General features: G+C 44.8%; 3 protein-coding genes across 6 annotated transcripts in view; 2 read left to right on the plus strand and 1 right to left on the minus strand.

The window, feature by feature from the left end:
- LOC126539503 (probable peptidoglycan muropeptide transporter SLC46) overlaps positions 1 to 15452 on the plus strand; it is a 217532-nt gene that overhangs the window by 180579 nt on the left and 21501 nt on the right. The gene's annotated exons all lie outside the window — the stretch shown is intronic.
- Positions 1 to 15452, plus strand: part of LOC129386938 (uncharacterized) — a 42528-nt gene that overhangs the window by 21140 nt on the left and 5936 nt on the right. The window contains exon 1 of one of the 4 annotated variants that reach the window (XM_055075430.1): positions 5400 to 5507. The exons of 1 other annotated variant lie outside the window; for it this stretch is intronic. Coding sequence is in view for 2 of the 3 variants with exons in the window: in XM_055075429.2 (XP_054931404.1) it covers positions 13991 to 14182 (192 nt within the window). In the remaining variant the exon portion in view is untranslated. Of the gene's footprint in view, positions 1 to 5399; positions 5508 to 13658; positions 14183 to 15452 lie in introns of those variants that run through there. 2 more of the 4 variants (XM_055075429.2, XM_055075427.2) reach the window with 2 other exon arrangements.
- LOC126539619 (pyrokinin-1 receptor-like) overlaps positions 1 to 15452 on the minus strand; it is a 400622-nt gene that overhangs the window by 15351 nt on the left and 369819 nt on the right. The gene's annotated exons all lie outside the window — the stretch shown is intronic.

A 15452-nucleotide genomic window follows, 5' to 3' on the forward strand; every position in this document is an offset into this window, starting at 1 on the left:
GCTAAACCTTAACTCGGACGGGCGCTTCACGGAATTCAGCACATGCCTGGCTGGTCAAAAGCTTCGCAGAGACGTGGTAGCGCAAGTCAGTATATAATCTTTCTTTTTTTCGCACAACATCTAAGCTTCCTCTTTATTCATGCGTTCTTTTCCTTTATAAGAGGGACAGTTCTACTGACTTTGCTTTGAGGCTCGGAGACGACAAAATTGGATGGGGAAGGTGGGGGGGGGGGGGGGGGGGGGGCATGCTTGAATAGTCGTCCTCTCTCTGACTATTCAACCTGAATACACGCTGTCATCTCCAGGAGGTCGTTGTCGTAACTCCCGCCCTTTTGCAGACGCGGCTGTACAGATGGTCGTGGTAAAGCTCTATACGAGCTGCCCGTTTTATTTGCGCTTCTTGAAAACTCGGCTCGAATGTGGTCGAGTTCGACTGTATTCGAATTCCATCGCTGACTAGAGGTCGCAATGAAACTTGCAGCGTTTGAAATGTTCGGCTTCGTAGAATATCCGCAGTGCGAGCGAATCGGTGAAATATGACGTTCATTGATAATTAAAGAAGAGCACTATACATGCTACGCAATAGATAGGTAAGATTTCTGCGAAAACCCGCGAGGTGGATAGAAGTAATTAATAAAAGGAAAATAAGGCATCCACCTTGCTGGTTCCCACAGAACTACTACGTCAAACTTTGGCGTTTGCTTCGAGTTTTTGATAGCTTCGACTTTGCCCTGCCATCTGCTAGACGCCTGGTTATCTCAGATAGTAGAACAGCTGCCAAGGAAAAGCGGTGGTCCCCGGTTCGAGTCCGGGACCAGGAGGATTTTTTCATTTTTCGAGGAACCCGTACGGGTTTCCTTTCCAGCAATTGCAACGATTGGGTGGATGCCTTATTTTTCCTTTATTAATTGATCGGTATGACACGACGATGCGAGTGCTAAACGCTTAGCTGAAGATCTTTAGTGACCTCAACACTGTCTCCAGACTTAAGCGTAGACGGATCCGCAGGCTTTTCTTTCTTGGAAGTGTCTGGTGCTGGACCTATTGGTACTGAGCTTGACAAACGACGAAACCCAGCCTTCGAAGACGCAAGCACAACAGGAGAGAAAAGCACAACCATATGCGCTGGGACTAGCAACATAGTTTAATGAGACACTTTGGTCACTAATTATATTTTATATGTGGAGCACATTTGGTGCTGTGCGCGTTCTCTCTATGGTTTCCCTTGCGTTGTTGTAAAAATAATGAAATCATTATGTTCTTGCTTGCGTGGTTAAACTTTCTTTTGTGTGTGTAACCGCTTTACTTTATTCTTTGTTATTGACGAAGGGGGGGGGGGGGGGGGGCGGGGCGGGTGGCGCATAGTGTTTTTCGGTCGAGCTGTATTCACTGCTGCAACATGGAGTCAAGGAACAAAATGAACAAGAGCGCTCTCTCTCGCTGCTTATGTCGAACAGCTCCAGTAGGATCTGTATTTCGAGGCTATCTTTCATTGCACGAAATTGAGTTTCTTGCTGAGCTGTTTATTGAGCTTATGTTTTCTCTAATACGATATCTATTCGATATTCATCATGTGTAAAGTCGTGGAACGAAAAATGTTAGGCATAAGCTTAAGAGACCGAAAGACACTGGTGGGGATTAGAGAGCAAACAAGGCTTAGCTGATATCGTAGTTGACAATAAGGACATGGAGCTGGGCCGGTCACGTGACAGGCACGGTGGGTAAGCCGTGGCTGATTAAGAGGCACAGAATGGCCGCCGAGAGAAAGAAAGTGCAGTCGAGGGCGTCATTTATTTACGTGGCGTGATGAAATTCGGAAATTTGATGGCGTAAGATGGGGCCAGCTGGCGCAAGAACTGGGTAATTGGAGATCGCTGGGTGAGGCCATTGTTCTGCAGTGAAAATAAGTAGGATGGCGATGAGGATAATGATGTGTTAGGTGCTGAGACGAAAGGAAATCACTGTGCTTTGCCGAGGAGTATGTTTTAACTGGCTGTTTTTGCCTCTTTTCTCACTCCTTCATGCTTTCTTCGTGCTTCGGCCTACACTGTATAGAACCGAGCAAAGTGTTCGTGCGCTTTGACTGTTGTACGAACTAAGCAAGAACATCTATTGATACACGTAATCTACTGCATCGCCCCTTCAGGGTAACAATTTGGGGGCGGGGGGGGGGGGGGTAACTTCACTTATTTCAACTTTGGGACATTCTTTTTTTTTTTCGCTTTTAGCCGGTGCATAAAAAGTGTGTTTACGAGCGCATGCGAGTTGTGATCTCATATCTGTTAACTTCGTTTCCAGAGCAGAATAGAAATGCAGTAAATGGAGGTGCCCCTGGGTGTAGTTTTAATCGCCGTTCTGATACATAAAGCGCTTTGGAATTGTATCTGTCTAGTAGATTTGTCTAGTAGATTTGTATCTTCCAGTTAGGACACCAAAGTAACTTGATAACCAGAACAACTCGGCATTTTTCATCGTCCACCTAATTTGATTTCGCCAATGCTTTTGCTGGTGGTGACACTGATTTGGCAGTGATGATCGAAGTCGGGCCTACGACCTCCCGCTGAGGATCAGAACCCCGCAGCCGACTGCCACTATAGGAGGGTTACCGTGGTCCCGTCCTTAGGTCACCCTTGATGATGCCACACACTGGCAACCCCGAAAACTTCCATGAAGTAATGTAAGTTCTGACTTGCTGGTATTTCATACACAGCTAATAGCACATGAAAAAACGAAAAACAGACAGTACAATCGTTTGTGCCCTTTGTGCACTCATCTGCCGACATAAAAACTACCTGTACGGCTCACATGCAGTTATGAGCTATTCTAGTTTGTTCGTTTTTTTTTCTCCTCCGCTTTATACCTACGGCGAGCGTCATTGGCTAGGCGCTTTAACGCCGAACGTCTCAATCGGTCCGCGGAGCTCGTTGCCAAGAGACTCTTTGCCTGATTGGACGCGCGTATGGAAGCCAAATGGCGGGATAGTACAGAACAGCAGGTAAAGGCAAAAAAGAAAGTAGAAATAACGGAGCGAAATGTGAGAGGCAGCCCGAGCTCGCTCCCACACACGCCCCTAATTGCCCTCGCGGCCGGGTGACATCCGGTGAGTTCCGGTACCAGCCAGACTCTGGTCAGCTTGGCTTCACGCGAAACAAAAGGAGAATAAGCGATGCGAAAGAGGGATGCGGTTAATTGCTTCAGACGCGTGCAGGGCCAATTGGATTGCCCGAGACTGTCTCCCAAGGTGTTGTCTCCGTCCTAGCATGCGCGACGATAAATGAAGAGATGGCAGACCGCTCGGCGGGTCTCCACTCAATCTCGCATTGCTTCTTCGAACCGTTCCCCAAGGAGGTCACGTTCCCGAAGTGCGTATGAACACGATGTTGCGCAGCCGTCAGTGGGCGAGCAGGTCATATTTCGCTGTGTCACATGTGGCGCAGCCTTCAGTTCCGTGAAGGTGCGGGACGATATTGTCACGCGTATACGTTGCTTATCTTTTTTTCGCTGGTGACCCTTTTCTAACAGAATACCGCTGCTATCAAAAGTTAATAGCGACACTGCAACGTGAAAACCTCCTGTGCGTTGCGCAGGTGTGGAGGGCAGAAATCGAAGAAAGTATAAGTTTCAAGGACACAACAAAATAAATTGAAAATTTGATAATTTGTGACGAAGATGTGACTGCAACTCTGTACTCGCGCCGTTTAACGAAGCGTGACGTTACATGGAAAGCCTGCTCAAGAAATTAATGCCCACGCCATCCAGAGTCACGCACGAAAAGCTATTTAGCCGCAAAAGTATAATGCGTGGTTCGGACCGAGACGTCCTACTTGCGTCCCATACAAGGCGCATTCAGGTGCCGTCGTGGCCGTCACCACCACCAACCTATATTGAGCCTCCTTCAAGATTAAGGCTTCCCCCGGATGCATGACATTCGTCCGGCGCTTCGCAACATGACCCGCCCGTCGTCTGTTCATATCGTTAGCTCGTCGTTTCATTTAATCCTTTGCAAGCCATTGACACTCGTTCCATCCGTCGAGGGAAGACAGCAGTCTCGGTAATTACAATACAAGTAGCACCTGTCATTCAGAGCGGACGTCTGACTGTTTCCTTTAACACGCACGGTACGGGTTGAAGGAAGCGAAGCGGTCACTTACCTATTCTAAATTAAAAGTATGTCTTTTATTTCACTTTTTTATTTGTTTTGTTTTTGTATATAATAAAAAGCACTTCCTGGCTACAGTGATTGTTCTGTTCTAGAAACTTTGTTGAACCCTCCAGAAACGAAGAGAGATCGAAATTGTTTTTATATCCTCATTATCCTATAAGATCTTCCGATTAAGCTGTGATGCCGACGTCGAACCTCGTAGAAGTAAACCAGTAATCTGTGACAACCGCTAAGAGATCAGGTGGGAAAATAATAAGAGAAATAAAACTAGAGCACAAATAGAGGATATCGCGAGCGATGTGCCTTCCGGACAGGCCATAGAATATCGTGTAATACGTAAAATGCTTTGACGTCATGTCGCGCGCAGCCTAAGAACCACCTTTTGCGCCCCATCAATATTTCTGGTATAGCGTGTGACGACTACTGTTACGTGGTCAAGAGCATGACTGTTTGAACAACAAAGTGCAGTATCATTTAGCGAATGTAGTAGGGGTGTAGCATGCTCAAGATTATGCAGATAATGCGCCGTGCTTTTTGATATGTTGGCTGAGCGATGCATGGCCATCTATACATCCACCTGAATTCTCTTCATCCGAATGCCAGCATTGTAATGCGACCTGCTTAAGGGAGAACACAAAGCAATCCTGGCACCTGAAAATGAATCGCATGAATTGAGCTGTTGCGGGATTGGTGACATGGACGTTCGCGCACAGATGCAATGATCACTCGCGCAGAAGAAAAAAAGCAATGAAAAAGAGATTACATCTCGCTTGAACAGCGTTTCTTCTGGTGATATCGGCTTAGCGACATTTTTCTCCGCAGGTTATCCCTTCATCCCTTAGTTGAAGAGAAAAAAAAGAGAAAGCGTGCTGAATTTCAACAAATTGCGATCTAGGACAGGCACAAAACAAGGATGAACACTTCACGTCTGTAGTTGTCGTGTAAATCGATATTCCTGACCGAGTTTGTTGTATCCTTTCTTCTAATCGTCTGCTTATGAACGCTACTTCTGCCAGAGCCAAGTCAGGAGAGCAGGCGGTAAATGTAGTTGAGAATGTTTCCTGCAAGAGCGCCGCAGCTGCCCGAACGTATCCAGCGCAGATGTTGCTTCGTCTCTTCGCACAATGTCAAAACAAGCACTATTTTATTAAGTCTTTCCCTTTACGTTTTCTTTCTTTTTGGTTTGCGGAGAGGGAGTGCGTTGTACAGCTTCTCTGTGTTCGATCGAGTCGAGTCTGCTCTCGAACTTGTGCACCTTGAATGATGGCTGCGTTTCTTCAAAGAAGGCGGAGGGCGAATTGGAACCAGCCGAAAAACCTAGCGCGCACTTTTGTGTCCGGCAATCGTTCGTCTTGTGACGTTTACTTCTTCGATTTTGCTTTCCTTTAAGAAGTAAAGCTCGGTGTAGCACATAACGTATGAGCCTGCAGATTTGCTCCGACCTGGCAGTGTCTCTCCCTCCGGCCTTGTTCTTACTTACGAATTATTCCTTCGACAAATACGCGGCATTAGACGCGTCGAACTTGGTTACTGTACTTTCCCTTACCAGTACCGTGCAGTGCCTCTGAAGCGATAGTGATGGCTCCTTGCAGAAACTAGATTCACAGACGCGTTTGCACATGTGTGTGCACCTTGAATCGACCTTCTCCAGAGGAATGAAATTCTACGATTTCGACCAGGAATATTCAATTCACATTCAAAACTTAGAGTATACGCACAACCCTAGCCGTCTCCTAATTAACTGTGCTTCTCATCATCGCAATTTTTCGCGAACACTCCAGAAGCTGGTCATAGCTCGAATCATCGAATTTCGTAACCAAGTCCGATGCGAATGTTCAAACGGGGCTTCCAATTTTGAACAACCTAACGCAGGAAAGATACTCGCTGATAAAATACAGCCGAAAGATGTTATTTTAATTGAAATGTTATATGTTTAAATATGTGTTAAAATAGAGAGGAGGCAATCAAATTTTCTGGTTTGATAAAACGCAGGCATTTGGAGTGGCTGCTGTGTTGACCTTTTATCATGGCACCTAAGCTCCAGTCAACTTAGTATCACTGTAGGTTCGTATATATTCGACCATAGTTGTTCGTTCAAAGAGATCGAATGCCAGATTTTCCAACAGAACGCTGAAGTTCGAAAGATAAGTATTCAATTTGTATTTCACATTTCGAATGCGCGCACAGCACTGGCTGTCTCATTATGGTTAGATACGCGTCTCAACATTGTACGTTCGTCGAAGGAGCTGTTACACTGATCGTAATTAAAGTAGGGAGAGGGCCGATCACGAAAACGTTATTGAAGCTTCTGCGTTATGCTTCAACAACCACGTCTACATTTTCCTCCTCATAGACATTCTGGTCCCTTTAACGCCGACTGTAATATTTTTATTGCTTTATGTATGTCATGAAACCGCCTTGCTGAAGAGCAAGGCCGTTTCTACTACTAATGTTTCTACTACTAAAACTACAAAAGCTCCTACGACGGTGCGTTGCCCATAGCGTCATTGGCTGTAGCAATTGGTCATTTCGCGAGCACAGTCATTGAGTAACTGTCATTACGCGGTGGCAGCCTTTTATCGGCCACTTGTGAGCTTAGAAAGATTTATTGCCCCGTCTGCAGAAAGTAGATGCGTTTTTTATTAAACTGCACATTCTTCGGCCACAATAAGAACATCACTAGAGACTGCCTATAATGCAGCAGACCGCATACAGACGGCAGAGTTTGTGCATATTCATTGCATATTGGCGCAACATTTTAAACAAGCGGTACCGAGCGTAGATTTAAACGAGTGACACAGAGTCGTTCGACATCTTTGGGCTGCACTACCATGTCTATAGTACGCGGGGTTTCATCAAATAACCTATTTATTATGGGTCTCTACAAGCCATAAATGCAGAAGACCCGTAAAAATTGTCAGCTTCTGGCTTTACATTGTTATTCTGCTACAGAATTTTGATATATTATATATAAACCAAGAAGAAAGTCTGTCAGGAACCGAAGCAGTCAATACGATTCGTGTAGACAGTTTATAGACCGCCTAAATATGTATACGAAAGTAGTTGTGGACATCTCCAGTGTTCACAGAACAGCATGGATTTCAGGAGAACCAGCATGAGGTGACTTCGGCTTTGAAACCCACGTTCTTCCTTCGCATTGCGTCACCGGCTGCGTGCATTTCTTTTCTCTTAACTTCACCCGACAGCCGGTAATCTCGTCGTATATCGTGGGCTCGCATCTAGAACCCGTTTACACGCGAGATTTCAAACGGGGCGCTGACGCTTTCTCCGGAGTCTGTTCCCATATATATTGCTCGGTCGATGATGCCAGACTTCGACTTCCAGTGAGGTGAAAACGACGAGAGAGGGTGGTAGAAAAGAATATAAGTGAGATGTGGTGAACACAAACAAAACCGTAAAGGGAGAGGGGGTTGGGGTTAAATGGCGAAAGAAGCCGTTCCAGGGACGAGTGACGAAACAGGCAGCCAGTGTCACTGTTTGTTTTATTCAGATGCGCCGTCGAAGCCATCGAAACAAGAATTCTCAGCTATCTCCTAGCTACATAAAGACCTTTAGTGGCCTCAGAATCAGGTTTAATGGGGTTTGGGGATCTGCTCCTGCTCTGGGGTGTGACAAAATCATGAACATGCAGCAGCCTTCTCCTAGCAGAAACAGTTATCTATATGTGTGTTTCTTTTTTTTTTTCTGTAAGCACTCTGTCCTGATTCTAGAGTTCGACCCCGTTCATTCATTTCTTTTTACTTTCTCTCTTTCTTGTCGTAACGAGTCGACTTCGTGACACTGTGAACGTAGCATTTGTGTCCCCTATGTCACGCAACCCCGTAACGCGAAATTTCTTTGACTCCAATGATTCACGCAAGCGATGCAAATGTGTGCCAGAATTAATGGACAGGAACATGCATTAAAAGTGTCTTATTATACTCGTGTTTCACGTGTGGCGAGACTTTCCGAACCTGTGGTGTCACTGCTTAGATACCGCATATACTCGGTTTTACTCTGTCTGTATATGATTGTGCAGGATGTAGAAGCTAGAGGGTATAGTGTTTCCACTTAAAGGCCCATTGATGAAGTTGGTCTCGCACAGTTACCAACAGAGCAGTGTCCTGGGATATGTACCGTAACGCATCGCGACTAGCCAGCGCAAGAGGCATACAGCCAATAAATACATTGTCCTATAAAGACTGGATCACATTGTAGTGGTCCCCCCCCCCCCCCCCACTCCTCCTCCCCGACAATAGAAATACATTTCTGTACTTCTGCCCACAGATCTTACTTCTCCGGGATCGCTGCAATTGCTAAGTTGAGGCCACTAGGTTGTCTCACTTGCACATTTATTCTGCAAATTCTTGGGACGTTTGCTGGTTACTACATTCTGAACGCGTTCTCTTTGGTTAAATTTGTTTACAAAGATTTCTTGAAAATTACTTAACTTAAGCTGCTTTTACGCGAACTTATACGGCATTACTCTGCCCAAGAACAACTTTTTGATCTTGCCACTGGTTATAGTTCATGCTCGCCCCGGATTCCCCTACATCGCATTTTTAAATAGGCAGCGAATGAATTTTATCTCAAAGTAATTGTTCTTTCTTTACGACGACATTGTGGACGTAGCAATGACTACAGAGGTCGTCTTAACCGTAAATCACAGAATTTATTACCTTCCTTCGCAAGAACAATTTCACTGCGAATAAATGTATATATGCTGCAGCTTATTACGCCCCTCCCCCACCCCACCCCTCCTTCCTTCTTTGTGGTAGCACACAAATATTCTAAAGTCAGTTACGTAACGACGTGGATATTTACTCGGCTCACCTTTAAGAGACCCCCAGAAAATCTGTGCACGAAAGTGCACTTAAACTACAACGAAGAGAGTGCTTTGGCAATGCGTAAACCCAAAATTAGATTAGCGAAGCTTTTCACACCATTAAATGTCTTCATTTTTTTTCTTTTAGGTTTACATTCACATAGCCGATGCCCCCCCCCCCCTCTCCACTTCTCGTTGCGTCATCTCACTAAAAGAGAAATATTGCTCTTGGCTATTCCAACAGCGGCAAGCAGTTTTTATTACGAAATCACAAGTTCCGAAATACTTCCCGAGTTGTATTTTGCTTAACTTAGAACAGTAATATTTTTTTAGCATTCGCGTAAAGCCTAGACCCTATCGCTTTTCTTTCATGACCCTTCTCTATCCCCAAATGTGAAGCGGAAAGAAAATCTGCTTGTCATGCTTTCACTATAGTACTCAACGCGAAAAACTTAGCGTGACGAAATCGAGAAAGTTTAATTGCCTCTAATCTTTCTTTTAGAAGGGGGCGGGGGGGCGGAAAGCGAACTTTTTGCGTTACGTTCGTGTTGCATTAATTGTAGCGCTCTTTAAAATCACGCGTAGCTTGTATCGAATACAGTGTGGCACCAAGAAGCACTTATTAGCAGCTTTTTTAATATAGTGACTCAAACCTCGTCCACGCGAAGATATTTCAAGTCTGTGGCATTTTGAAATCTTTTTTTATTCTTGTCACGCTTCGATGGGGCCGCATATAATGAGATGGCAAAATGTATTCAGGGAGAAAAGTGACGAAAAGAAAGAAGGTCGTCAGGCGACGCTCAAACGTGCCACCCAAAGACAGTGATAGGTATAGGTAGCGCAACGAATGGTGATAATGATAGCGACGATGACGTCATGAGCCTCCACACAGTGCTAACCAGTGACTGAATCCAGGAAGCAGCTAGGCCTCAATCTTTTTATTTATTTATTGCTGTTAGGCATCCTGGCATATTTTTTTTGAAGAGAAAGAACAGCAATGGGCTCATAATGGCAATATATGTTCACAGGAAATTATCATTTTTAATGAATAAAAAGTGGCGTTTCACTTTACCAGCGAAATTCATTCACATAGCAATAGTCACCGCAAGAGAGTTCATACTTGGAGTTCAAGGGGTTTCTATGGGTTTAAAGCCGCGTTCAGATAACGATGTACACTATCTAAAGCCTCCTGACGCTCGCCCTCAAGCTGTTTTGCTTGTGGCCGACAACCGATATAAAATAAATTCAAAGTTAATAATAACGAAAATAGAAACAAGCGATTGCTCGTGGCTCTGACGAACCTCTACGACTGTAAGAGTCTTCAACAGAGTTAGTTTTATTCAGTTTAATTATTCCCCGACAAGACAGCTGGAAAGGAAGCTTGTCGTTCGGATATGCTATCCTTACCAGTTATTCATTGGTGAATGACATTTAGTCGCCAGAAGAGAAACCATCACTCTTGCATTCGGCGTTTGGCAAAGGCGGACGTCATCGCATTGAGGTTAATTCACTGAAAAGCGAGATGGAAAATTGGGCTAGTTCGTACGTATTCGTGGTAAAGGTACAGTGCGTAAAATTACAACGACAAGAGGAGAGCCGATGCCACCTTTTAACGTCGGCTCGTATGTTGTTAGTGTATTTTTCATGATCTTGCTCGTACCAATAACACGTTATGGTTAAATCAAATCAATTTTTTAACACACGTGTCCGACACATTCTCGCCGCATGCATTAGGCAAGCGTCGACGCCTCCCCCCGCTGTTGAAAGGAAATTTTCTATAGGGCATTCCTCGAACCAACGACAAGTAAAAGGAACAAACTAAGTTGTCGATCTGCACACCGGGGACAGGTTTGTAAGATGCAGTCCTCGTTGACAGGAGAAAAAAAAATGACACGCCGGGAGTGCAAATCTGTCCCCGGGTTAGAAAACCTTTCATTCTGATTTGTTGGCTCGAAATTGGCATATTCGGCCATGTCGTTCGGACACCCCAGGGGCCTTGCAGATGTTCTCTGACGAGAGCCTGTATGGTGACCCGATTGCTCTCGTATTTTTCCCGGGAATATTCCAAACTCTTTTAGTGCCATGTTTCTTTTTATCACTTCTTTTTGTCGATACTTCTAGATTTTAGGTCTGTATTTTTTTGCATTTGCACATTTCTCTTGCCTACAGTCCGTTAATGACACAACAAAACGAAGATTTCTAAGATTACTTCCAGTCTTAAGAGCTTGGAAAGTTAAAAAAAAAAGGTTAGAAGCAAAGCTACGAAGCACCGCTTCACAACTTCACGTCATATACTTGTTAAATTCGGCGAAATACCATTTTATTCACTTTTACTGCATGTCCGCTATCTAATCAAATGGTAATGACCTTGACCTTTTTGTAGTTATCACTTTCATTTATGCGTTTTTGACTGCCAAGATAAACTAACTTAGCTTTCTAAAATAAAAACAGCACGTAGAATGGGACAAGACTGTCGTACCTTCTTGGTCCTGTTCTATGCGGTGTTTTCGATTTTAGAAACATGCACCAGCTAGGCCAACAGCCAACTCTCTTGACTTTCTGCTATTCCTTTAAAGCAACTATAAGATTTCGCTAAAAAAGCTTTTAGCTGGAGACATTTCTCAGTCTCTATTCGGGAGTTCAAAATGTTCTCTGTTGCATAACTTTAGAGCACATGGTGCACGGTCTATTTGGCTTTTATGCAAACATTAGTGGCCGCTGTGTTTTTTTTTGTGTTATACAACGTCGTTATAGTAGGAGCTCAGTGCCAGCACTAGTAATGTTACGCGAAGTTCACTATTTGTAAGCAACAACAATAATGACCTGCAATCAAGAAAAAAAGAGAAGTGGTCGACGTTTCGACCGTAAGCTGCCCATTTCGCTAACAGTACGGTCCCTTTGTGAAGATGAAAGATAGTGAGAAAGGAATAAAGAAAGGCAAAGAAGGAAAGATAGAAAGATTTATTTCTTCTGTATCTTTACCAAAACTGTAACAAGAGCAAAAAGCATCGAGACCTGACAGAGGCTCCTGCTCCGTTAAAAAAATTTGGCAACAGCGAATAGCTTACATGTAGCACAAATGTAAAAGCAACACGTGTTTTGAGATATTATAACAAAGAAAACAACATTGTCAACTAACAGATTACAATGATAAATAAATATTAGAATTGAAATTAATCGTTCTTTTGTGACAAGCGAGATACAGTTAGCATATTACATGAACTCAATATAACCATATAAATTGTAAATTACAGATTGCCAGAACACTATCCAGGAAAAAATCAATACTAAGACTCTACAAATTTCAGGTCCTTAAACAGCGTTAAAAATTTATATAAAATATTATGAGTAGAAAGCAACAAAAATTAGCAATATAGTCATTACAGAACACTGAATATACAGGGTGTTTCACGTAACTTGAACCAAGGATTTAAAAAAGTGGGTAACTGCTGCTTAATGAAACCAAATACGAATGGTTTGCCGTCATGTGGGGCTCCTTGGAGTATGTTTTTGTTATATTCTACTTAATTAGGTAATTGGCTAAGATAAGTTACGCAAAATTTTTAATATTCACTTTAGGGCCAAGTGCGTTTGGCTGCGTCGTAGAGGGGTTCAGAAACGACCGATCCAATTTCTTTTGTGGCAACGTACACTCGGCCACAAAATATTGCGGGACACTCGTGCGCGTGGCCAAACGGCCATCCACGCTTTCTGGCGGCGCACCCCTGTTGTATGGTGGCTAGCTTCTAGGCACCATACCTGTTGTCGAGAGCGACGCCTGCTCGCATGCGCGTCCCTCTGTGACTGCAAGCACGCACGTTTCTGCGCTTCCTCCTTGCGCGCAGGCGATAACCGAGCGATAACAACTTTATTGAAACAAAATAGTGCCTATGGTTGACAGCTCTACATGACACATTGGCTGCATGCTTTTGTGCCAATACTCAGGTGTAATGGGTTGCCAGACGTTCCCTTTAAAAGTGCCCCACACTGTGCATATGGTGTGAAAATGGAATGCTTTTTTTGTTGTTGTTGCTGCACTTCATGCGTTGGAATAAAACACCTATTCGTGAGACGGATTTCGTCGTTCCTTTCTTTGCGGCTTCGGCCCTTGACCTCAGTAACAGCAGCGTATGCGTTAATTATGTAATTTCCTGTTTCACCTTAAAAGAATTTCCTTTAAAATCTAGTTTTATTCGACGCCACGCTTGCGTTACATCGGTATTTAATTTCCTTTTATTTCATCAGGCTTCTAGATTACCGGATTTGAAATCATAATCGTTTTTTAATGATTAGTTATATATATATAATAATCTAAAATGTATTCTTGTCTCCTCCAAACACCCAATTTTTCGTATATCGGCCATAGTGGGCCGGGCCATTTATTTGCCGCATGCCAGCCAACAAACTGCCAGACGCCTGCTGTGATTCTTTTTCTTGGTGTATCTGCACGAAACATTAGTCGTAGAAACGTTTACAGTGTATTGACTAAGTTGCTGTGCGGGAAGAAGTGAATTCTCAGCCAAATTTTGTATTTGCGTTTATTAATTCCGTTCACTTTGTCATATTTTTTTTGTTTCAACGACTCTAATACTCGCATTCAGCTTGCTATTCTTTCCAGTTTAATTTTAATTTCCACTAAATTATTTATCATCCTCATTCTGGCCTCGCAACTACCATATTTCTGGCATATGCCCTACTCACGTATCTGCAGTTCTTGTTGCAACCAACAGCAGAAGCGGCACGCGAAACGGTGACGAAGAAGACGAAAGTCCGTGACGTCACCGATGATTCCATTATTAGCCTAGCTTAGCCGGGCTTCCCCTGCCCCGGCCCGGGCAAGCTGCTCAAAATTGACGACCGCGCCCAAATTCGTCTTGGCCGCGCGCTAAGCACGTCTTCGCCACCGCGGCGAGCAGGCTAGGCCATCGTGAGCCCGATTCCTGAGTTCGTCGCAGAAGCGGCCGTTCCACGTCGAAGGTCGTCGGGACACGTATAGCGCAGTCATGTCGGGCTCTGCCGAGAAGAAAGAGGCGTCCAAGGAAGGCGAGGCGAAACCAGCTGGGAAGCCGGAGGACAATGTGGACAAGGACTACGTCATCTTCCACTTCCCCGGCGTCGAGCAACGGGACGGGACGTCGGCGGGCTGCGAGACGCTCAAGATCCCGAGGGACGCCGCCATCGACCTCGTCCAGAAGGTACTCCACTGGAGCACGACTTTCCGTTACGAAACAGCCCCCATAACAGCTGTAGTTGTTACTGGGCTTGTTGGTGCATATCCAGTAAATATAGAGGAGTGAAACCTGGAACACGGACGAAGAAAGAGGGCGGTCTACAGCGCTCGCTCCGTCCTCTTTCTTTCATGGGTGTACCAGGCTGTGCTTTATATTTACTGAACAGCACCGTAAGCTTAGTCGGAGCGATAAATTGCTAGCAGCCACTGTACCCGGAAGGGTTTTGGCGGCTGTGCTGTGTAACTGGTCGGTTTTTCGTCACGTGACTCACGCCACCGCTCCTCGTTTTCCCTTCGCCAGTCGGGGAACTAACTGCACGACGTCCTTGTTGCGTTCGAGTAGGTTAGATTCCAAGACTAACGGGGACATGTTGGCACAAGGCTCATTCTGTAAGAATATACCTGCCGCATAGTGGCGTGTTTTCTACCAGTCAATAGGGTGCAACTGCCGGCAACATTTGGTCAGCGCTACACTTATGGCACAATAGACACGTCCTAAGTTCAGTTGCTTATAGTATATGGGAGTGTGGTTCACTGATAAGAAGAGGGTGTGAAGGCGAGGCGTTGTTTCACAGTGTACAACGCCGTGTAACCTCATCAGGCTGTCGGAATCGCGAGCATTTCCCAAGCGTCACCTGATGAAGTATGGAGTCAGTCTCCAGCTGAACTATGAAGCAAGGCAAGCATCGGTTGCCATTATGCCTCATTGCCAGCAAATGTAACTCTCGTCCTTGCACACCTTTATAAAATATGGCATGATGCGTGCACTGATGTAGATATTTGAGTCACTACACTGGCATCACGTTCTTCTTTCTAGTAATTTTTGCCCTGATGCTGCAGCAGCAATGCCATGGACATGTAACTTTAGGCGTTGACGCTATGCTAGGAGGCCGAGAACATATAAACTGAACGGAGGGGCACCGGCACCAAACACGAACGTGATGGGCATTCCTGCGTCAATTTTTGTGTTGCCTAGCGCGTCTTTGCTGCTTAGACTGTCAGGATGAATCGTTGCCGGTGCACGCATCACCTGTACGTAGATCAACCTTGTTTCAGTTGCACGTTTCTTTGTTTAGTGTTTTTTTTTTGTTGTTTTTTGAGAAAGCGGCAAGCTGGCCCGCGATGATTTATTGCCACTGATTTAACTCCTAGAGTTTTCGTTTGTCTCCATGGTCTCCTCATTGTCACCTGCACGTAGGGGGCGCTCCTCTCTCTGTCGCGATCAGAGCTCTTTG

Source organism: Dermacentor andersoni, chromosome 11, assembly GCF_023375885.2.
Source record: "Dermacentor andersoni chromosome 11, qqDerAnde1_hic_scaffold, whole genome shotgun sequence".
NCBI lineage: Eukaryota > Metazoa > Arthropoda > Arachnida > Ixodida > Ixodidae > Dermacentor > Dermacentor andersoni.